This window comes from Struthio camelus, chromosome 33 (genome assembly GCF_040807025.1).
Source record: "Struthio camelus isolate bStrCam1 chromosome 33, bStrCam1.hap1, whole genome shotgun sequence".
NCBI classification, from domain to species: domain Eukaryota; kingdom Metazoa; phylum Chordata; class Aves; order Struthioniformes; family Struthionidae; genus Struthio; species Struthio camelus.
Window position 1 is genome coordinate 197,262 of NC_090974.1, and position 21,561 is coordinate 218,822.

Here is a 21,561-nt window from a genome sequence, read left to right on the forward strand (position 1 = left end):
GCATCCTGTGCAAGAGCTTGCATTAGCCCGCCAGGGCGTGCATGTAGCGTGCACGAGCGTGCAAGAGCGTGCACGCGCACGTGCATGTGTTTTTTTTTCCCCCCTGTGCCCCATTCAGGGACCAGGCAGCAGATGGCAGCAGCGACGTGCGAGTGCCGGCACGGGCGGGCGCCCACGGGCGCCCACGGGTGCACACGCACACACACGCGTGCACCCAGCTGGGCCTGCCCTCCTCGCTCCAACCTATAGGCTCTACTGCCTCGCCCTAGAGGACCCAGGAGTCCGGGAGGGACCCAAGTGTCCGAGGGGACCCAGGAGTCTGGGAGGGATTTGCAAATGCACACACACAAAAAAACCGCAATTTGCAAATGCATTAAAAAAACCCCAATTTGCAAATGCACACACAAAAAAAAAAAAACCCAAAAACCCAAACCAACCACGATTTGCAAACACATTAGAAGAAAAAAACCATTTTTGCCAATGTGCAAAAAAAACACGATTTCCTTCAGGGAGGGTGGAAAAAAAACAAAAAACAGACTTTCGGCTGCCAAATTCAACAAACTTTGTGCAAATATGCTCCGGTCGGGTTTTTGCACAGCCAAGGCGAGCCGGGGCGAGCTTTTAAGTGGAAAAAAAGAAAAAAGCCAATATTGACCCATCTCGTCAGGCTCCGGCAAGAAAAAGCAGCCCAAAGAGCGCCGTTTCCGTGCCGAAACGGTGATTTTTTTTCGCCGCGTTGCCAAAGGCGGTTTGGAGCTTATTTGGCCCCAAATTGGGGTTTCTGCACGCCTGCAACACTCGACGCAGTCCTCCCGCGCACTTTGGGTGGAATTCATGCGGTTTTGGGGCGCCCATGAAGCGAGGAGGGGTGAAAGGGCTTTTTTTTCCCCTCCACCTTTCTGACTTGAGGGGCTGGATTAAAAAAAAAGGACTGGAAGGGAGAGCTTTAATCTTAGTCCTAGTCTTAATCTTAATTTCGATCTTGATCTTAAATTTATTCTTAATCTTGGTCTCAATCGTACTCTTAAACTTAACTTTATTCTTATTCTTACCCTTAGTCTTAATCTCAGTCTTAATCTTGAGCTTAACCTTATTCTTAATGTAACTCTCAATTTTAATCGCAGTCTGAATCTTATTCTTTTTATTCTTAATCTAATTCTCCGTTTTATTCTCGGTCTTAATCTTCTTCTTAACTTTATTCTTAATCTTAACCTTATTCTGAATTTTAACCTTAGTCTTAATTATAATCTTAACCTTAATCGTCTATAATCTTATTTTTAATCTTCTTGATCTTATTCTTTCCTTCTTCCTTCCTTATTTTGCTTTGTTTCCTCCTTCTTCCCTCATTTTTTTCCCTTATTTCCTTCTTTCTTTCTTTCTTCTTCCAATTTTTCCCCTTATTTCCTTAATTCTTTCCTTTTTCGCTTCGCTTTGCTTTGGTTTAGTTTTGGTTTTTTTTTTTTTTTCTTTCTCGTGCCGCTGCAACCTCTGCGGCCGCCGGGGCCGTTTCAGGATGGATTCGCCCCAGTGCGAACAGCTTGAAACATGTTTTTCACATGCAATATTGATCTATTTTTCCCATTTTTTGGGGTCTTGCTTTTTTATTTAATGCACTTCCTTTTGCCTCCGGTTCTTCCAGCAAAAGCAACTCTCGTTTTGCTCCATTTTCCTACGTTTTGCCAGTCCGCCTTTTCCCGCTTGCTCTTCCAACCAGGGGGACTTTGAAATGCAAAAGCATTGCGGAAAGGCTGCTTTTAGCAAAGGTCAGGCAGAAATTAACCCCAATCTGGCTTTTTTCCCCCCCCCTCCTCAGTTAGGGCTCGCACAGTGCCCTTATTGTGCGCAGAGAGATCGCTCACGGAAACCGTCTGGGACCCAAAATGGTTTTGCACGAACGGCAAAATTTCCCACCGGCTCTAAAAAACACGGCTGGCACTTTGCATCGCCCCGGTTCGTATTTCGGTTTGCATTGCCCTGGGTCGCATTGCCCCAGTTTTGCGTTTCGACATGCATCGCCCCAGTTTGCATTACCCCAGTTTGCATTTCAGTTTGCATTACCCCGGTTTGCATTACCCCGATTTGCATTGCCGCGGTTTGCATTGCCGCGGTTTGCATTGCCGCGGTTTGCGTTTCGATTTGCGTTGCCGCGGTTTGCGTTTGTCCAGTTTGCATTTCCCCGGTCTGCATTTAGGTTTGCATAGCCCCGGTTTCCACTTCAGTTTGCATTGCCCCAGTTTGCATTTTGCTTTGCTTTACCCCAGTTTGCATTTAGATTTGCATTGCCCCCGGTTTGCATTTCGGTTTGCATTTCCCCAGTTTGCATTTAGATTTGCATTGCCCCAGTTTGCATTTTGGTTTGCTTTACCCCAGTTTGCATTTCGGTTTGCATTGCCCCTGTTTGCATTTTGGTTTGCATTGCCCCTGTTTGCATTGCCCCAGTTTGCATTTTGGTTGGTATTACTCCAGTCTGCATTTTGGTTTGCATTTCCCTCGTTTGCTTTACCTCAATTTGCATTTAGATTTGTGTTGCCGCAGTTTGCATTTCGGTTTGCATTTCCCCAGTTTGCATTTTGGTTTGCATTGCCCCAGTTTGCATTTCCCCAGTTTGCATTGCCCCAGTTTGCATTGCCCCAGTTTGCATTTTGGTTTGCTTTACCCCAGTTTGCATTTAGATTTGTGTTGCCGCAGTTTGCATTTCGGTTTGCATTTCCCCAGTTTGCATTTAGATTTGCGTTGCCTCAGTTTGCATTTTGGTTTGCATTTCCCCAGTTTGCATTACCCCAGTTTGCATTTCGGTTTGCTTTACCCCAGTTTGCATTTCGGTTTGCATTTCCCCAGTTTGCATTTAGATTTGCGTTGCCTCAGTTTGCATTTCAGTTTGCATTTCCCCAGTTTGCATTACCCCAGTTTGCATTTCGGTTTGCTTTACCCCAGTTTGCATTTCAGTTTGCATTTCCCCAGTTTGCATTACCCCAGTTTGCATTTCGGTTTGCTTTACCCCAGTTTGCATTTCAGTTTGCATTTCCCCAGTTTGCATTACCCCAGTTTGCATTTCGGTTTGCTTTACCCCAGTTTGCATTGCCCCAGTTTTCATTTCGGTTTGCATGGCCCCCAGTTTGCATCTCCTACATTTGCATTTCCCTGCTTTGCATTGCCCGGGTTTGCATCCGCTTTCCACGCGCTGATGCCACCTTCCTCCACCTTAAAAAAAAAAATCCCCGAATCAGGTTTCCGAGGATTCCCAGCTATTTCTCCCCGCAGGTATCCGCCTTGCAAACACAAAAACCCAGCTCTGGCCTTGCAAAAGTGCCCGGGCCTCCTGCCAGCAGATCTCAGGTTTCTGGGAAATGCCGAAATCCGGTGCTGGGGGAGCTGCCAAGTCCTCCTCCCTCCTGCTTGCAGCTCTGTCGCAACCCGGCATATCAGCCACGGGCCAGAAACGGTGGGGGGGAGTGGAAAAAATGATATTTCTAACCCCCTAGTTTTTTTTTTTAAAAAAAGACCTTACACAATCAGAGCTTGGAATAAAAAGCTGCAAAAAAGGGTAATTCCCAGGGCAGGTTTGGATTTTTTTCCACCCCCAATTTTTTTTTCAGTGGGAAAATTGCCAGGGAGCATTGGAGGTGCAGGTGGAGGTGCACGTTGGAGGTGCCCATGGAGGTGCCCGTGGAGGTACATGTTGGAGGTGCACGTGGAGGTGCATGGTAGAGGTGCACGTGCAGGTGGACGTGAAGGTGCACATGGAGGTGCATGTTGGAGGTGCCCATGGAGGTGCAGGTGGAGGTGCATGTTGGCGGTGCACACTGGAGGTGCACATGGAGGTGCACGTTGGAGGTGCCCATGGAGGTGCCCGTGGAGGTACATGTTGCAGATGCATGTGGAGGTGCATGTTAGAGATGCACATGGAGGTGCCCGTGGAGGTACATGTTGGAGGTGCATGTGGAGGTGCATGCTGGAGGTGCCCATGGAGGTGCAGGTGGAGGTGCCTGTTGCAGATGCATGTGGAGGTGCATGTGGAGGTACACACTGGAGGTGCCCATGGAGGTGCCCGTGGAGGTACATGTTGGAGGTGCATGTGGAGGTGCATGTTAGAGATGCACATGGAGGTGCCCGTGGAGGTACATGTTGGAGGTGCATGTGGAGGTGCATGCTGGAGGTGCCCATGGAGGTGCCCATGGAGGTGCCTGTTGCAGATGCATGTGGAGGTGCATGTGGAGGTACACACTGGAGGTGCCCATGGAGGTGCACGTTGGAGGTGCCCATGGAGGTGCCCGTGGAGGTACATGTTGGAGGTGCCCGTGGAGGTGCAGATGGAGGTGCACGTTGGAGGTACCCCTGGAGGTGCCCATGGAGGTGCCCGTGGAGGTACATGTTGGAGGTGCATGTGGAGGTGCATGTGGAGGTGCATGTTAGAGATGCAAAGGAGGTGCACGTTGGAGGTGCCCATGGAGGTGCCCATGGAGGTACATGTTGGAGGTGCACACTGGAGGTGCAGATGGAGGTGCACGTTGGAGGTGCCCCTGGAGGTGCCCGTGGAGGTGCATGTTGCAGATGCATGTGGAGGTGCATGTTAGAGATGCACATGGAGGTGGACGTGAAGGTGCACATGGAGGTGCCTGTTGGAGGTGCCTGTTGGAGGTGCCTGTGGAGATGCATGTGGAGGGGTTCACTCCAGTTTCCTCATTTTCTGCAAGTCCAGGCTGAGTGGGGTAACGGGTGAGTTGGCTTCACTCTGTCCACAGCTCTGATATCTCCCCCTACGTTGGTCGTCTAGATTTCTCCTTACCTGAAGACCTTCCCGCACCTCAGACTCACTCTGGTTTTCCATCCGTTGGCCAATAGCTGACGCGTCTGCATGAGGACCTTCGCCTGTAGACATCGTTCTTCACCCAAAATGGTTTCTGGTTTTTCTTCTGAGCCACGAAACCCAAGCGTCCTCTCCAACTTTGGTCACTGGCCAGAGGAAGGCTCTGCAAATGCTTATTTTTGAGGATCTCTGCATCTCACATGCTGGTTTTTGGCAAAGCTTCATTTTTTTCATCCTTAGCAACAAATGCATTTACCAAAACTGAAGCTATTGAGGGCAACAGGGCTGATTTTAGGGCAAAAATGACTTTTTCCCCTCTCCTTTAGGTTTTTAAAGTTATTCAGATGGTGGGTCCCATGAAGCTGCTGGGTTCCATGGGTCTGGTTGGTCCCGTGGTTCTGGGGGGTCTGGTGGGGCTGGTGAATCCAGAGGGGCAGGTGGGTCCTGTGGGGTTGGTGGAACTGATGGGTCTGGTGGGTCCTGTGGTTCTGGGAGGTCTAGTGGATCTGGAGGGGCTGATGGGTCCCATGGGTCCAGTAGATCCCATGGGGCTGATGAGTCTAGTGGGTCCCATGGGGCTGTGGGGGATGGTGGATCCCATGGTCTGGTAGGGCTGGGGGAACCGGGGGGGTGCTAGTGGGTCCTGTGGATCTGGTGGGTCCTGTGATGTGGTGGGTCCCATGGGTCCCATGGGGCTGGTGGGTCCCATGGGCTGGTGGGTCCCATGGGCTGGTGGGGCTGCTGGATCCTGTGGGCCCAATGGGTCCTGTGGTCTGATAGGGCTTGTGGGTCCCACGGGCTGCTGGGTCTGGTAGGTCCCATGGGGCAGGTGGGTCCTACGGGCTGGTGGGTCCTGTTGGGCTGGTGGGTCTGGTGGGTCCCGTGATCTGGTGAGTCCCATGAGGGCTGGTGGGCCTAGCGCGTCCCATGGGGCTGGGATTTCCCCCCCCCCTTTTCTTCATTTTTGTAGGACTGTGATTTGTGTGTGTTGATCAGTTCCAGTGAAATTCTCCCAAAACAGCGGCTGCCCACAGCTTGCACTGACTTTTTTTTGCATCATTTGGATAAAAGCTGCTTTTTTGTTTTTTGTTACTTTTTTTTTTTTCCCCTCTTGCTGACACTTCTCAGCGGGACCCAACTCGAGCGTCTCCGAGCTGGACATAGGATTTGGCCGGGCGCATTTAGCTGCCTAAATGTCAATGCTGAATTGGGCCATAAAATCTGAATTTGAAGCAAGTTGGGTGGGAATAGCTGATTGCTGATTGGGTCGTTTCACCACAGGAAACAGGTCGGGTCATTTCACTGCCATGGCATCCGCAGGAAATTAAATGCCTAATTAAATGTTTGTTTGTAGACTATGACTAAATACCTCCCGAAGGGTTGCTCTGGTTGGGTCCGCCTAGACCAAGACACCAGTGAACACCAGGAGATGATTCCCATCGCTTCCACCACCCCAAAGCCAACAAAGCTCAGGAAAATGGTTCATTAAAAAGGTTTATTACTTCATTTGGAGTTATCTGGAAAATGGGAAATGTGGGTCCATTTCTGGGGAAGAACCACTGGGTTTTGGGAGGTTGGTTGTAGACCTCTTTCTACGCTCATGGATGGGGCTTTCTTCTTGCTTTCCTGCAGGTTGCTCCAGCATGGATACATCATCCTGGCTTTGGGCTTGGTTGAACATGAGTCCAGATGGACCCTCAAAATACATCACGGCCAGCACCCAAGTAGACCCTCAAAAGGCGTCATGGCCAGAGCCCAGGTGAGCCTTCAAAAGATGTTGCACCTGGAACCCAGGTGGACCCTCAAAACATGTCACAGCCGGTGCCCAGGTGGACCCTCAAAACACATCATGGCCAGCCAGGGAAACAGATCAAGTGGTTGCTGGAGCTGGACCACCTCTGGTCCTCCATGTCCATCTTCAGCTGTGGTGGAAACTCATCCCAGGTGGCTGGTTGATGCCTCTATACTCAGCCATTTTGGGGGTTTGGGGTTTTTTGGGGGGTTGCTACATCTGCCCACAGATGCCTCCGGCTGCAGCAAGCCCCCATGGAGGTGGGTCGCGCCTACTGCTCCGGGTAGACGGGGGCTTCAACTTCGTTCCGCCTGCGGTCTGAGATGCGACTGGAAGGGGTGAAAAGCGTGGTGAGATGAAGTCTTCACCTCGTCCCTGGGCCACCTTCACCTTCCTAGAGCAAAATCCTTCACCCCCAGTGTCACATCCCTGGGGAAAATATCACGTTGGTCTTTTCCCTAAAAGTGCGTTTTGCTCAACGCCCTCCAACATCCTTCTTGCCCCACCAACCTTGTCCCTCCTCCACCTCGTGTAGGATTTTGCTCCAAAATTTCTAATTCCAGCTCCCTCCTGACCACCTTTTCCACTTCTGGGCTTCATCCCTCGTCTTCTGTACAAGGGATGTCCCAAAAGAACTGCAATTTCCCACCCACCCTGCCTCCAAAATGCTGCAATCCCAGCCTGATTTTACTGCCTTCCATCCCTTCTACCCCCTCAGGAGCATCCTTCCACCCCACAGGAGCCACAGAGGGAGAAAGGCACTAAAACATGGTGCTGAGGGATCTGACATGTGGCTCCAACCACGTGTGGACATCCAAGGTGGACTCAACAGAACGGCCAAGGTGCAAAACAGCTGGCCAGAGGTGTGAAATGCCTCCCTGATGCGTGGATCCACCTCAGCTCCTGATGCATGGATTAAATGAGGTGAAGCTCATCTGAATGTCAGCACCCAAGGCTTCCTCTGACTTTGCCCTATTCCCAGTAGAAGACTTTGGGCATCTCCAGATCTCCTTATCCAAGTCCTTCTCCCAAAATATCTACTTATCTCCATGAGCCACCCATAGAGTTTAGCTCCAGCTGTGAGGTTTAAATGAATATAGATCTCTGGGCAGCATGAATCCCACCACTCTTGGGCTCAGATGTCCCACTGGTAACCACCTAGTCATGGTGGACCAGCCCCAATTTTGCTATTTGGATACTGAGGTTAGAAAGGACCAAATCTGCCTGTTTTAGCCCCATTATTTTGCCTCCTCATTGCTTCTCATGGGGATCAGAGGGGCCAAGCAGGAGAGTGAAGCAGAAGAGACCCCATAAAATGGCGATGAGCTGTTTGTTTCTGCTAGATCTTGGCTTGCTGTCCCTTTTTTGCAAAACAAATTTCTGGATTAGGGTCAAAAAGCAATTTTTTAAAGGACATTTTAGGGCAGAGCCAACGTATTGGATGTCTATTCTCCATACGCACGTCTCTAACCGTCGTCCCATCGCTGATCCGCACCTCGGCTTGGGAAAAAACGAACTTTTGGGGGAATTTAATAGGGAGGGTTCATCCAGCCGAATTCGTAGCGTGAGATGTGAATGCGAAGGTGGGAAGAGCCACTTACGGGCGTAATTTCCTCGGTTTTGTGTATCAGTCACTGTGGACAGAACCAGAGAAGATGGAGACGCCCTTGCTGGACTCGGAGGTCATTCTTTGCCCTCTCGTTTGCAAAAAAATAGCATCGTGGTGGGGATTTTGGGGGGACAGGGGGGAGGGCACTCACCATCCGGCGAAGTCCTTGGCTCTCCAGGCGTCCACCACCTCAGCGAGGCTGCGGGCGGCCCGGCCATTGGGCAGCATCAGGTCGTCATTGGCGTTGCCGTTGAAGTTGCCACAGGGGGCGCAGAGCTGGCCGGCCAGGTGGGCGCCCACGGTCACCGTCACCTCGCCGCCGGGGCTGAAGAGCACCTGGACTCCAGAGGAGTGGGAGATGGTGACGTTCCCCGCCGCTGTGCTCAGCGAGACGGCTTTGGAAACGGTGGCTGGCGGGCGCGTGAAAATGCCGTTCACCTGGAAGGAAGGACGGACGCAGGGATGCAAGATGCCGCTCTCGGCTTCTGCACGGAGCCGAAAAGCTGCTTAAAGCAATTCCCTTGGACAAGGGTCCCTAAAGCACGGTGAGATAAATCCCACCCGAGCTCCAGGCCCGTTGAATCCCCAGGAGACATCCCCGCTGCAGCTGCAATCTTCAACATGCATTGCAAATTGCAATGGCAAATGGCAAGTAATTGCAACGTATTTTGCAAGCCGCTACTGCAAATTGCAAATAATTGCAATGTTTGCCCAAAATTGCCATGCATCTTGCAAACTGCGGTGGCTAATGGCGAATAACTGCAACGTACATTGCAAGCGGCAATTGCACGTTACAGGCAATTGCAATATCTCTTCCAAATGCGGGAGGGTCCCAAGAATCCAGGGAGGTCCCAGAAGTGTGGGAGGGACCCAGGAGTCCCATAGAGTCCCAGGTGTCCGAAGGAGTCCTAGGAGTCCAGGACCCATGGCTCTAGGAGGGTCCCAGGAGTGTGGGGGAGGTCCCAGGCATCCAGACCTGCCCCTCCCACACTCCAGGGGACCCAGGCATCCGGGGAGGGACCCAGGAGACCGGGGCGCCTGCCGCCCGCTTACCCAGGCCTCCATGTCTGCGTTGAGGGTGACGAGGGCGTCGCGGAAGAAGACGAAGACAGCGGCGCCAGCAGGGACCCCGTCGCCCCGGCACTCACCCACCTCCACCACCACCTTGAACCAGGCGGGTGAGCGCTCGTCGCACAGTGCCGCCATCTTGTAGGTCCCGCTGCCCGGCAGCTTCCCAGTGGCACCGTCGAAGGTGGCCATGGTGGCCCCACGGGACACTCGGCAGTGGCCCTCCCGCTGGACGCACTGCTGCATCCTGTCCCTTGTGGTGCACACCTCGTCCGGGCGGCAGCGGGTGTCCTCGCACCTGAGGCCCCGGGCTGGGTGGCAGGTGCAACGGGTGGTGCAGTTGTTGGAGACGATGGTCTCAGCAGCCTGCAAGGGGAAGGAGCTGCTGCGGGTGGACCTGGGGGATCTCCCACCCCTTGAAGATGGAGATGAGGCCCAAAGAGAGGAAAACTCAGTGGAAGGTGAATGAGGTGGAGTTGGTGTCACTCCATGGATTAACCGCTCTCATCCTCATAAATAAGCAAGCAAGTAAACCAATTTAGGGAACTATTTGGATCTAGGTGTTCTCCCAGCCATGTGTCCTCCAAGCCGTGCCTCCTCCAAGCCACGTGCCCTCCAAGCCATACATTGTCCAAGCCATGCATCATATAAGCCCCACATCCACCAAGCCATGTGTCCACCAAGCCCCATGTCCTCCATGTCCCATGTCCTCCAAACCCTGTGTCCTCCAAGCCATATGTCCTCCAAACCCTGTGTCCTCCAAGCCACATGTCCTCCAAATTCCACATCCTCCAAGCCATGCATCCTCCAAGCCACACATGTCCTCCAAGCCATGCACGCTCCAAGCCATGTGTCCTCCAAACCCTGTGTCCTCCAAGCCACATGCATCCTCCAAGCCATGCATGCTCTAAGCCCCATGTCATCCAAGCCCTGTGTCCTCCAAGCTCCACATCCTCCAAGCCCCGTGTCCTCAAATGAAGCGACTTCAGCCTCACCTTGAGGTACCGCCCCTTGTGCACACAGCCACAGCGCTCCACAGAGACACAGGTTGCCCCATCAAAGAGGAAGCCGTCGTCACACTGGCAGCCCTCGAAGCACCGCCGGCCGCATGGGGCTGCGACGGAGAGGCTGGCACAGGTGAAGTCGCACGAGCGGGTGCACAGCTCGTAGTGGCTGTTTGGTGGGCAGGAGAGGGCTGGAGAGAAGGGTTGAAGGTCATTACCGTGGTGGCCACTTCTGCATGATGGAGGAGACAACCCTCCAGGAGACAGGACAGAGTAGTGACCAATGTCCAACCAACAGCCCTGGGGCATTTCTGACAGCTCCAGTTAACATCAAAATGACAAAATCCTGTTTCTACCTCCAAATTAAGTCATCTGCTCTATGCATGGCTGCGTTATGAGCTCCTCACCTCCATGCAGAAGCAAAATTATTTGAGATGAAAATTGACATTTTGGAGGTGATGAGCTGGAATTTTGTTTTTTCAAGATATTTTTGGCAGCAAGTGGGTTATTGAAGCCAAAATCAGCTTGTTTTGGGAGCATTTAAAAGCATTTCTGATTAAAAGCCCCAAAAGTTGAACAAAAATTGCAAAATTGGGCCAGTTCACAGAGGGTGAAGCAGCACTTACGGCAGAAGGAGGCTGTTCTCCATGCATCGATCTTGGCGCCGGCAGCTTGGCAGGCAGCTGTGTAGGCTTGCAGGCTCTGGCAGAGGGTGTCCTGGGTGCCGTTGGCCGCGCACATGTCATAGAGGCAGTGGTTGAAGTATTCGACGGGGCTCACTTGAGGGTGGCATGTCCCAAAGGGTCCCAACGGGTCCTGGATGAGCCCACAGGAGTCCCCAGCACGGAAAGGAGCCGTGTTGGTGGCATCGCACACAGGACAATTGGTGCCACAGCCATCTGTGCATGCTCCGTCCTCTGTGGGAACCTTCCAGGAGGCCACAAACTCCTCCATGCTCTGCGTGATGGCCCCATTGGGCAGCCGGAAGTCATCATCCTTCTCGCCATTGTAGTTGCCTCCTAAGCCGCACACGCGGCCCTGATAGCTGCTGGGGATGGTCACCAGGAGGTAGGAGGCCGTGTTGTAGAGGAGCTGGAGACCCGAGGCAGAGTCGAGGACAATGTTGGACCCTTCCTGGCTGATCCGCAGCTTGTTGTCCCCCGTGGCCAGTGGCAGCATGTAGCGCTCACCATCCATCTGTCCCAAAAGGAAGAGATGAACATTTTCAGGACGAGGTGGGCTTCCCGCATACATGCTGATAGTGGAAAAGGTGCATCCAGACTCACCGTGACCTCCCATGTCTGTCCCCGCTCCATAGTGACAGTGTAGCCATGGACGGAGATGACCACTTTCTTCATGAGGACCACATTGGGCTGGCCGGAGATGTGATTCTCCAGCAGCACTGAGAAGTTGGCCAACCGGGGGTCCGGCTTGCAGACCCTCACCAAGACGTAGGCGCAGGAGCCCCGGAGGTGGAAAGCACGCCCATCGAAGGTCACGTGGTGAGGGTCACCTGCCACCACCAGCCTGCCGTAGCCTGCTGCGTGGCACCCCAGTGCCCCACGCTCCACCCGGCACTCCTCATGGGGCCCACAGGAGGTCTCCCGGCACGCCACCACCCCACCAGGCTGGCAGATGCATCTTTCCTGGCATGACTTCCCGGTGTAGAAGTCCTCACCCAGCTTGTAGTAGCGGCCCCGGTGCTCGCAGCCGCACTCACCCACCGCCACGCACTCGTCCCCGCTCAGCACAAAGCCAGCATCGCAGAAGCAACCTTCAGCACATGGCACGTCACAACCCTCAGCAGCCCCCGGCCCCCGGCAAGTAGCCGGGCAGCCGGTCCCGCAAAGCTCGTAGTGCGAATTACGGGGGCACACAGGACCTGTGAGAAAAATGGGAGGAGAACGTCAAGACTTGCTTGGATTTGCACCCCAAAACTTCAGGATGAAGGCCAAAGTGGCCACCATGCAGCTTTGGGGCAAAGATCAAAGTGGCCCCCATGAAGCTTCAGGATGAAGGCCAAAGTTGCCACCATGAAGCTTTGGGGCAGACGTCTTTGGTGGCGAAGCGCACACCCATGTCCCTCAGGAGGGTGATGTTGCCTTACTTTATCTTTTTTTTGCATTAAGAAGGAATTAATCCCTCTTCAGCAAATTTATCTGCCCACATCGACATCTGTGTATAAACAGCTGAGGGAGAGGAGCAAATGATTGCAACGAAACATTCTCGTCACTGGAAGGAGATGTTGGAAACGGGGTGGATGAACCCAGTTTTAGAGGCGTTTGGTGGCGCAGAGGGTTTTGCACCCGGTCCGGCCACACTTACTGCAAAAATCCGGCGTCCTCCACTTCTCGAGCTGGACGCCCTGGCTTTGGCAAGCCGTGACGTAGGCGGCAATAGCACTGCACAAGGTGTCCCGGTGGCCCTTGTACTGGCAGGCATCGAAGGCGCAATCCTCGATGAAGGGCGTGGGGTTGACGGCTGCGTGGCAGGCAGCGAAGGGCCCGCCGGCCCTGGCGAGCACCCCGCAATACTGGTCACCATGGTAGGGTTTCTTCTGCTCCTCGTTGCAGACTGGGCAGTCGCCCACGCAACCGGCCGAGCAGCCGGGGACGTCGGCCACCTTCCAGCTGTCAGCAAACTGGACCGGGTCTGCCAGTTGGCGCCCATCCGGTGTGATGAAGTCGTTGTCAGGGTCGCCGTCGGCGTTGCCGCAGAGCCCGCAGATGGCACCGGCATAGGCTTGGGGCACGATGACCCGCGCGTAGCTGTACCAGTCGAAGCTCACCCGCATGTCGAAGTTGGTGCGGATGAAGCCATGGACGCCACTGGTGTAGATAGTGAATTGGCCTTCCTGGGAGAATGGGAGCTCCACGAAGACGCCGTTGACCTGGGGGAAGAGGCGATGGAGGGTCACCAGCAGTTTCTCCCCAAGCTGAGCCCCATCACGGTTGGGTTGCAAAGGTCTCGCTGGAGACATAGGTGTTTGGCAAGATGTTTCACAGTGGGTGGAAGCTGAGGGAAGGGTTTCTGGGCCAATGCAAGATGTGCCCAAGAGGGTCCCCACCTCCCAGGGCTTTGGGGAATAATGAAAAGACCAAACAGTCGGAATCTGGGAGGTTTTATGGAAACTGTAGCGTAGGGTCTAGCTACATCTCCAGTGGGGCATCCTAGTGCCGACCCACCATCCAAAATCCCCCTTGGGTCTTATTCCAGGCAGTTATCCAACCTGCAGTTCCCTTAATGCACAACTGATCCTCAAGGGAAGCTTTTTGGTTTGGCAGATTGACAGCAAAAACAACTTTTTGAGAGGTCACAGGGTGCTATTTGCACTTAAAACTGTTTCTGCCCCACCTAGAATCTATGTTCAGCTGAAAATATCATCATTCAAAGAAATGAAGGCTTAGCCGGAGCACATACTTAAGTGTAATGCTAAACAAGGAGGGAATTGGACCTTTTCCAGCAGAAGTGAGTCACTTTGCAGATGTCAGAGGAGAGAAATTATAAAGTGAAAGAGCTGCGTTGGTGGTGGGGGGGGGGGAGAAAACAAACAAAAGCAATCAAAGCAAAGCGGACACTGTTGAACTTGGAAGTAATTTTGCTTCTATTATTCATGGAATTTTTTTACTTGCTCCATCTGAGCAAAAATGGTCTGTTTCCTGCACACCAGAAATGATTTTTTTTTGTTGTTCTTTTTTTAGGAGAACTTGCTTTAAGCAAAGTGTCTAAAAATAAAGCATTTAAATCCAAATGAGCTGCTCGGGGCTCCCTCTGGAGATGGCCAGCAGAAACAGAGGCCTCCACAGAGCGATTCACGTGCCGCCTTGGAGAAAAAGAGGGGATTTTCCACCACATGCAGCAGCTTAAATATCCATATGTGATCGCCGGGGGTGCCTGGTGGACACCTACCTTGATCTTGCGTGGGTACTCCTGGCTCAAGGTGATGACGTTGCCGTAGACCTCGAGGGTCACCGTTTTGGTGAAGGACACTGCTTTGCTGCCGCGGTTGTTGTTCTCCACTGTGACCTGGAACGGGACCAGCGCCGGGTCCTCAGTGCAGAGGGCAGCAAACTGGTAGACGCAGGTGCCCTGGAAGTCGTACCTCAGTCCGTCAAAGGTGGTGTAATGAGGATCGCCAGTCCCTATGCAAGTGGAGTACTTGTTGGCCACGCAGCGGTGGACACCGTCAACGCTGGTGCACTTCTCATGGACCTTGCAGCTGGCCTTCTTGCAGATCACCTTGCCCTGGCCAGTGTCACATCTGCAGTGGGACCGGCAGGTCCCGTCCTCCCAAAACTCTTGCCCGGGCTTATAGGAGCGGCCGTTGTAGATGCAGCTGCAGCTCTTGGCTGGGATGCACACGCCGCTGTTGAGGACGAAGCCTTCATCACACTGGCAGCTCTCCGTGCATGGCTGGCTGCAGGACACGGGTGCTTGCGGGGCTGCGCACGTGGCAGGACACGCAGTGCCACATGCTTCGAAGTGGCTGTTCTCTGGGCAGCTCCGAGCTGGTGAGAGGAATTTGGGATAAAATCCTACTTAGATATGGGAACTTGAGGAACCCACAGCAGAGACATCGGCTCAGTGCAGCCACATCGACATCTATATTGCATCCAGAGCAATTTAGGGTATCTGAAACACCCCATGGCACCAGCTAGAGTAGAAAAGCACAACTTTTCTCTACGCTATGGACATCTGAAGTTAGATAAGGTGAATCTGGGGCAGTTGGGCTTGCAAACAGTGGCCCGCCTCTTCCCCATGAGGCTTTAGAGACCATGGGCCGGTCAAGGAGGTGGGGAGGGTTCCTGCATCCCTACAAGGTGAGATTTGCTGGTGGTGTTGCTCTCCGGCTGTCTTTTGCTAAAAAAGTTTGGAGCTAAGCAGGTTGGAGAGGACCTCTCCTGGTGGGTGGGAGAGATTTGTAGGGAAGAGCAGTGTGCTGCAGAAGTAGACTTGCCTATTGCTCTCCATTGACCATGTGGAGACCACGTCGTGACCTACTTGGAGCAAAAGGCTGCAGGAACGGGACACTGGGAGGGGATAAACTGGGGGTGGGAAGAGGAAAGGGCTATTTTTTGCATCATGACGGAGATCCTAATCCGGTGTCACGGCGCCTATGGGAGCCGCGTTGATGGAATTGAGTAGGTGGCATCTCCAGTGCTTGCAAAGTAAGGCGGGAATTCCTGTGTGGGCACCCATCTACCTCCCCAAACCTCTTCCAGGACTCAACTGGCCGAGCTTACCACAACCTGCTGGCTCCTTCCAGCCAGGAACGATGACTCCATGCTCCTTGCAGGCGGCTGCATAGGTCTCCAGCACCCGGCACAGGGCCTGCGGGTCCCCTCCGGAGCTGCAGACCTCGAAGATGCAGCGGGTGACATAGTCCTCAGGGCTCACCTGAGCACGACACGCTGCAAAGGGCCCCTCTGCGGCAGTGTCCATCATGCCGCAGTGATTGCTGTCACCCACCACCTGCCGTTGCTCCTGGTCACATTTGGGACATTGCCCGCCGCAGTAGTCCCAGCAGGTGGGATCTCGCCAGCTGTCCACCCACTCTTCCACGCTAGAGGCCTGGGTGCCGTTGGGAAGCATCATCTCATCATCCGTGTCCTCATTGAAGTTCCCACAGAGGCCGCAGGTCACCCCAAAGTAGCTGCTGGGCAGTGCCACCATCAGGGCCAGGTCTTCATCGTAGGTCACCTGCAGCCCAAAGTCTGTCTGCAGGATGGTCCGGCCCTCATTTTGGGAGATTTCAATCTTCCCGGCTTCCAGGCTGGTGGGTAAGCTGGTGAGCTGCTCATTGACCTTGGAAGAAAGGAAACAGAGAAGGGTTAAATCCCAGCAGACAGTTGCTTTTCTCATCCCTTGGGCTGGGATGCAACATTCATCTCACTTTATTTTCAATGCATATTCTAGAAACATTTCTTGGAGTCCTCCGCAGTCATTTGTGGAGTTTACAGCCCCAAGAAGCACATGAACAAATTGCAGAAGAGAAGTTTTGTTCCAGGAGAAGCAATTATCAGCAGTGACTCTGCCAGGAAGCCTCCACAATTACGCAATATCCTTCAGCAGGAGCAGGTTGAAAAAAAGCCCCAGCTGTTTCAGGGGAAAATCATCTCCTTTTGACTTTGGAGCTTTAAAATCTCATCGATGTGAGGACTGGACTGTGGTGCCTGCCTGTATGGGTGGGAGATGCCTCATTTAACCTTGCAATATAGATTTAGGACTTGTCTAGGCTCCTTGGGTCCATCTCCATGGATCCAATAGATTTGGGTGTTTCCAAGGGTAAGACTGATCTCACCCTAGAGGAGATGTCTCCACTTGACGAGGTGAATTGCATCCTTAAATCGCTTCTTCTTTAGCATTAGCCAAAAAACAAGCGTGGTTTAGGTGGAGACACTTCTGCCATAGACACCTAGAGCCCAACAGAAGGCATCCTCCCTTTTGCCGCTGTCTTCATCACACAAAATTTTCCTGAAACTCTGTTTCACTGCTTCCTGTTTTGCTCTAATTTCACTTACTATCACATTTTACCCTCTTCTGCTTTTCTCTGAAGGTTTCACCCAAAAACAACGCTGCCAAGGAGCAGAAAAAAACCCACCTGGACTTTGCCACCATCTCCCTTGTGGATGGAGACGTTGTAGCCGTAGACATAGATGCTGGTCAGCCACCCCTTGGAGCCACCCTCGCTCTTCCTCTCGTCGATGGCGAAGGGCACCAGGGCGGGATCGCTACCACAGTATTTGACCACGGTGTAGGTACAGTCGGCCTGGAAGGCGACGGTCGCCCCGTCAAAGGTGCGGTACTGCAGATCTGGCAAGCCCAGGCAGGTCCCCAGGTAGTCGTGCACGCAGCTGGCCCGCCCGTCCTGCACTTTGCACGTTTCCTTGGCGCGGCATTGCACTCCTCGGCAGGGATCTGCAAAATAAAAACCCAGAAACACCCTTTCTTTGGTTGTTTTTTCATTTTGGCGGGGGGATGGACAGCTTTGCTGACAGACATAGGCCCGTGCAAGCCTCAGCCTTTTATGGGCTCCTTCTCTAGGCAATGAGAAGAAACCTTTGCCATGGAGGAAATTCATCCTAAAGCGTGCCAAAACCAGGGTGGACGGATTACTCTGTCTATCCTAGTTCTACAAAATTTAGCTGAGAGTGCATTTAGAATCAAGCCAGCTCATTTTAGACCTGGGTTTCCAGGTGCAAACTTGGCATTTATCAGCTATAGGGCTGCCAGATGCAAAGGAAGCACCACACGCACCTGGTATGGGTGTGGAAAAGCAGATTTTGGTTCCTAAATATGTTGGGTTTTTTTTCATCTTGAATTGCAGCTGGGGTTTGGATGTGGGGCAGGAGGAAAGGAGAAGGTGGAAGGAGCAGGGTGGAAGGGGCCAAAGATCAGGATAGCTCATTTTAGACCTGGGTTTCCAGGTGCAAACTCGGCTTCTATCAGCCGCAGGGCTGCCAGATGCAAAGGAAGCATCATCTGCACCTGGTTTGGGCACAGAGAAGTCGATTTTGGCTCCTCTGTGTGGGGGTTTTCACCTTGAGTTGCAACCTAAAGGGTTGCAGGAGGAAAGGAGAAGGTAGTAGGGGCTTACCGCTGTCGCAGATTGCCGCCGAGCCGTACGCCTTCTGCTCGCCGATCCCTACACTGAGCAGCCCGAAGGGCGAAGCCTCGCTCTCCACCATATGGACCGCAAAGCGCCTGCCCAGGTGGTGCCCGGCCCAGGCATAATCCGTCCCTGGCACTGGCTTCCACACCACGTTTCTCAGCGGGCTCTTGTTGAGCATAATCGAGGCCGTCTCCGCTGTCTTGGCTATCATCACGGCGTAGTTCTCATAATGGTCCTGGGAGAAGATGACATAGGAGTGGCAGTAGCTGGAGACATCCGGGATGGTCATGAAGAACGGCTCATAAGGCAGAGTATCCTTGTGGCCTCCATCAGCGAAGAAGATGACTTGGACGCCGGCGTTAGCGGAGAGGTACAAGCTATTTGGAGCTTGAAGTCCATAAAGCGCAGATCGGGCAGGCCGCAGCTCCCGGATGGTCCTGGTTGTCCCATGTTGTGACTCCATGCGAGTCGCCTGGGCAGTGGAGACGTAGACGATGTCAGACTGTGCCTCGAAAGGCAAGGGTGGCACGATGAATGTGCTGCCCCAGCTGGAGACAGGCTGGAGCTGCTCCGCCAGGTGGTCACACTGGGTGAACCTCGCCAAGCAGGTGTGGCCAGCGTAGACGGCCACGGGTTTCTGCGCCACGATCCTCGTGCCGGACATGTCGGAGGGGCTTTGGAACTGGGCTGCTTGGAAGGCCTCCAGATGGAGGGGCAACACGGAGCCTCGTGGGTAAGTCCGTCCTTGGTAGGTCACGGAGGCTTTGAGGTGCACGTCAACGGTGGTGGGCTTGTCCCAGGCCGCAATGACGAACTCGCCGTAGCGGTCAGTGCCCACGTTGGGCGTGACGACGTAGTACTCAGTGCCCAAGCTGTGCACAGGGTACACCACGGCCGAGTCGCCCGAAGCGGGCTTCTCGTTGACCATGAGCACCGAGATATCGTTGGTGGCCTGCACCAGCACGGTGTTATCGAAAGCTTTGCTGCCGACCATCTCTGCCTGCGGTGGGATCTTCACTGCGACAGTCTGCCCCGTCGTCGCCTGCACCGTCATGCGCAGCCTGGGCTTCTTCATGGAGATGGTGATGGACGTGGAGGGCGAGTAGGCCGTGAGGAGCAGCTTGAAGTCACTGTTGAGGGTCTGCTGCAAGCCATTCTGCATGAAGGCCACGATGAAGTCCCGCCCGAGGTGGTGCGGGGCCAACACGGCCATGGTAGGAAGGCATGAAACACCTGGAGAAGCACCAAGAAGAGGAGACTTTGGGCCTCGTTGCCTTCATCCTCACCAAGGTAAGTCTGGGAGCACCTGGTTGCACCCGGGGTGCTGCACCCAATTTAACCTTGGTGGTGGAGGATAATAAAGAGTTTTAAGAAATATCAATTGATCAGCAAGACCCGTTGAGATTTTGGGGTGGGTTTCATGCCAAATGGAGGAGATTCAAGGGAACGATTGGGCTTTTTAAAGCTTCCCTCGTCCAACACGAGAGGCTGAGGGGGTGGGGTTGAACTAGATGATCTCCAGAAGTCCCTTCCAACCTCAACCAATCAGGGATGTTGTCATGCTGGGAGGTGGACCTGAAGGCCACGTGTCCCATGCTGGTGTCTTGGCCAGGTTGCCACTCGGGAAATAGAGCTCAGGTGACCAAATTTTGGCAAATCGGAGGGTAAAAACTCCAGTTCCTCAGGGTCAAGGTGGTTGCACCACAGGGACATTTGGGAAGGCAACCTGTGGCCACCTGCGCCAGGCTCTGAGGCCTCCTGAGAAGCAAAACATTGCTGTTTTTTCAATCGAGAACAACCAAAAGAGGCCATGAGCTGCTGGTGGCCCACGTGGCTTGGCCCATCTCTTCGCACCTTGCTTTCCTCCATGCACGTCAACTTTGGGGGGGCAATTTTATCTCCTTTTGACCATTGCAAGCCACAAAGCTCCGATTTTGCGGGGGCGAGACATAGCGTATTTTGGATAAAGCTCGGAAAATGCCATTCGGAGGCGATGGCGGATAAATCGGAGGAGTTCAGGAGCCCGATCGCTGCACACTCACCCCAAAACGCAACCGTCCACACCCAGAGCGACGAGGTGCCCTTTCGCCATCCCCGGCCGCCGTCCATCGCGACTGCAAAAACACCCGGGCGGGTTAATTGCAACCTCCCCGGGGAGAAGATTGTCCAGTTGGTGTTGCAAGATTCGGGTCACGCACACTAAAAGTGCACAATTCCGCTAGAATTTGTGGGGAAAAAAGGGAAAATAAAAAGCTTGCGTCCCGGTTTCCCAGCCCCTGGAGCTATCGCAGGAGGGAGAGGGACGTCCACAGGGCTGGGACAACCTCTGGAGATGCTTCTGGTGGCTTCAGAGGGACATGGAGATGGTGGGGAGAGACATCGATGTGGGAGGATGCGTCCAGGTCCCCTCCCCAAAGCCCCTGAATTTTTCCCAGTGGGATGCAGAATTCAAGGCTTCCTCCCATAATGCATGCAGGTTTTTCAGCTTTTTTGGGCAGGGAAACAGCCCCTCTCCAGCCCCCCACCCCGGATCACTGGTTGCAACCGAATCTACCCCCTGGTGGGTTGTAACTGCATCTACCCAAGGGTTGCAATCGAATTGCCCCCGGGAGGTGGCTGCGACAGAATTTACCCCTGGGGTCGTAACCAAATTGCCCCTGGGAGGGTGATTGCAACCGAATACCCTCCTTGGGGTGTTGCAACCGAATTTATTCCCCACCCCATCCCCAAAAGGTTGCACCCAAACCTACCCCAGGGTCGCAACCGAGTTGCCCTCCCCGGGGGAGGCTGCAACCAAATCCCTCCCGGGGAGGGGAGGGGGGGCGGGTTGCAACCGCATCTACCCAGGGGTTGCAACCGAATTGCCCCCGGGAGGTGGTTTTTCCACCCCGTTTCCAAGACTTTTGGTCTATTGCTGCAAAAAAAGAAAAAAAAAAAGTGGGGAGAGGGGTCAACCACACGCCGCGAGGATGCTCCCGCCCCGGCGGGGGTCTTACCTGCCTCTGAGCAGAGCCCCAAAACCCTCCGTTCCGTCCTCACATCCTTGGCGGTCCCCGCCAGGCCCCTCTTTATAGCGCGGCGCAAATGTCAAACGCCCCGGGGCTGATCCACCCAGCACCCTGACATCATTTTTGGCCAGAACGGGAGAAAAAAGGGTGGGTGAGGGATTGCTTTTTTTTGTTTTTTTTTTTTTAATTCATTCGGAGAGGGGGGATTTGCACCAAAAAAAAAAAAAAAATTGGAATCGCAAAGGGTTGGTTGCAAAAGGACTTTCCCCCCGCCCCGGCCACGTTCGGAGGAGGTTGTTGTTGCCCCCCACCACCAAAGTAGCGCGTTTTCCCCCATTTTTTCCCTCCTACCTCCAGTTTTGCAGGCAGGGGGTGCGGCAGCAGCTGCTGCCCGCAGGGACCAGCAGTTACGACAGCCAGATGCAAAAAGATGAGAAAAACGGGGGGGGGGGGGGGGGGGGGGGAAAGGGAGAGTGGGAGGAATTGCAAAAAAAAAAAAAAATCCCCCCCCCAAAACCCAAAAAACAAGTACAATGCCCAAATCTGGGCAAATCAGGTCGTATCGGTGGCGACGAGGGAAGCGGGTCCCGCGTCGGAGCGCGTTGCTCCCCGTCGCGTGACGCGCGTGATTGCAAGCTCGGCAAAAAATTCGACACCTTGC

General features: G+C 53.7%; 2 protein-coding genes across 11 annotated transcripts; one reads left to right on the plus strand and one right to left on the minus strand.

Annotated features, from left to right (window-relative positions):
- Positions 1 to 1,351: 1,351 nt before the first annotated feature.
- On the plus strand, positions 1,352 to 8,322 carry LOC104139194 (uncharacterized). Of its 7 annotated transcripts, none has more exons than XR_011137123.1 (4): positions 1,352 to 1,950; positions 3,597 to 3,672; positions 4,775 to 6,300; positions 6,440 to 8,322. XR_011137123.1 is itself a non-coding variant. In XM_068923379.1 (4 exons), the coding sequence occupies exon 1, from the start codon at positions 2,008 to 2,010 to the stop codon at positions 3,463 to 3,465; it is 1,458 nt and encodes a 485-aa protein (XP_068779480.1). In that variant the 5' UTR covers positions 1,959 to 2,007; the 3' UTR covers positions 3,466 to 3,544; positions 4,775 to 5,154; positions 6,162 to 6,300; positions 6,440 to 6,565. The 7 variants fall into 7 exon arrangements, 2 of the variants coding, with proteins under 2 accessions (XP_068779480.1, XP_068779479.1); XR_011137122.1 differs by having other exon boundaries at positions 3,597 to 4,279; positions 6,440 to 6,565; XM_068923379.1 differs by lacking the exons at positions 1,352 to 1,950; positions 3,597 to 3,672 and adding an exon at positions 1,959 to 3,544 and having other exon boundaries at positions 4,775 to 5,154; positions 6,162 to 6,300; positions 6,440 to 6,565.
- On the minus strand, positions 6,787 to 20,946 carry LOC104139197 (IgGFc-binding protein). 4 transcript variants are annotated; one of them, XM_068923377.1, is made up of 14 exons: positions 20,889 to 20,946; positions 19,935 to 20,110; positions 17,878 to 19,125; positions 16,882 to 17,198; positions 15,524 to 16,085; positions 14,190 to 14,788; positions 12,606 to 13,170; positions 11,567 to 12,162; positions 10,907 to 11,477; positions 10,272 to 10,471; positions 9,262 to 9,642; positions 8,360 to 8,646; positions 8,201 to 8,233; positions 6,787 to 6,928 (listed from the first exon to the last, which is right to left on the minus strand). In XM_068923377.1, the coding sequence occupies exons 2-13, from the start codon at positions 19,999 to 20,001 to the stop codon at positions 8,227 to 8,229; spliced, it is 5,400 nt and encodes a 1,799-aa protein (XP_068779478.1). In that variant the 5' UTR covers positions 20,002 to 20,110; positions 20,889 to 20,946; the 3' UTR covers positions 6,787 to 6,928; positions 8,201 to 8,226. The 4 variants fall into 4 exon arrangements, with proteins under 4 accessions (XP_068779478.1, XP_068779476.1, XP_068779477.1 ...); XM_068923375.1 differs by lacking the exon at positions 8,201 to 8,233 and having other exon boundaries at positions 6,790 to 6,928; XM_068923376.1 differs by lacking the exon at positions 6,787 to 6,928 and having other exon boundaries at positions 8,152 to 8,233.
- Between the last annotated feature and the right edge of the window lie 615 nt (positions 20,947 to 21,561).

Coding starts and splice junctions, on each gene's coding strand:
- LOC104139194 (XM_068923378.1), top strand. CDS start 2,008: ATGCATCGCCCCAGTTTGCATTACCCCAGTTTGCATTTCAGTTTGCAT.
- LOC104139197 (XM_068923374.1), bottom strand. CDS start 20,001: ATGGACGGCGGCCGGGGATGGCGAAAGGGCACCTCGTCGCTCTGGGTG. Junction 19,126..19,934: donor GTGGACGGTTGCGTTTTGGG/GTGAGTGTGCAG, acceptor GTGCTTCTCCAG/GTGTTTCATGCCTTCCTACC. Junction 17,199..17,877: donor GGCGGCAATCTGCGACAGCG/GTAAGCCCCTAC, acceptor TTTATTTTGCAG/ATCCCTGCCGAGGAGTGCAA.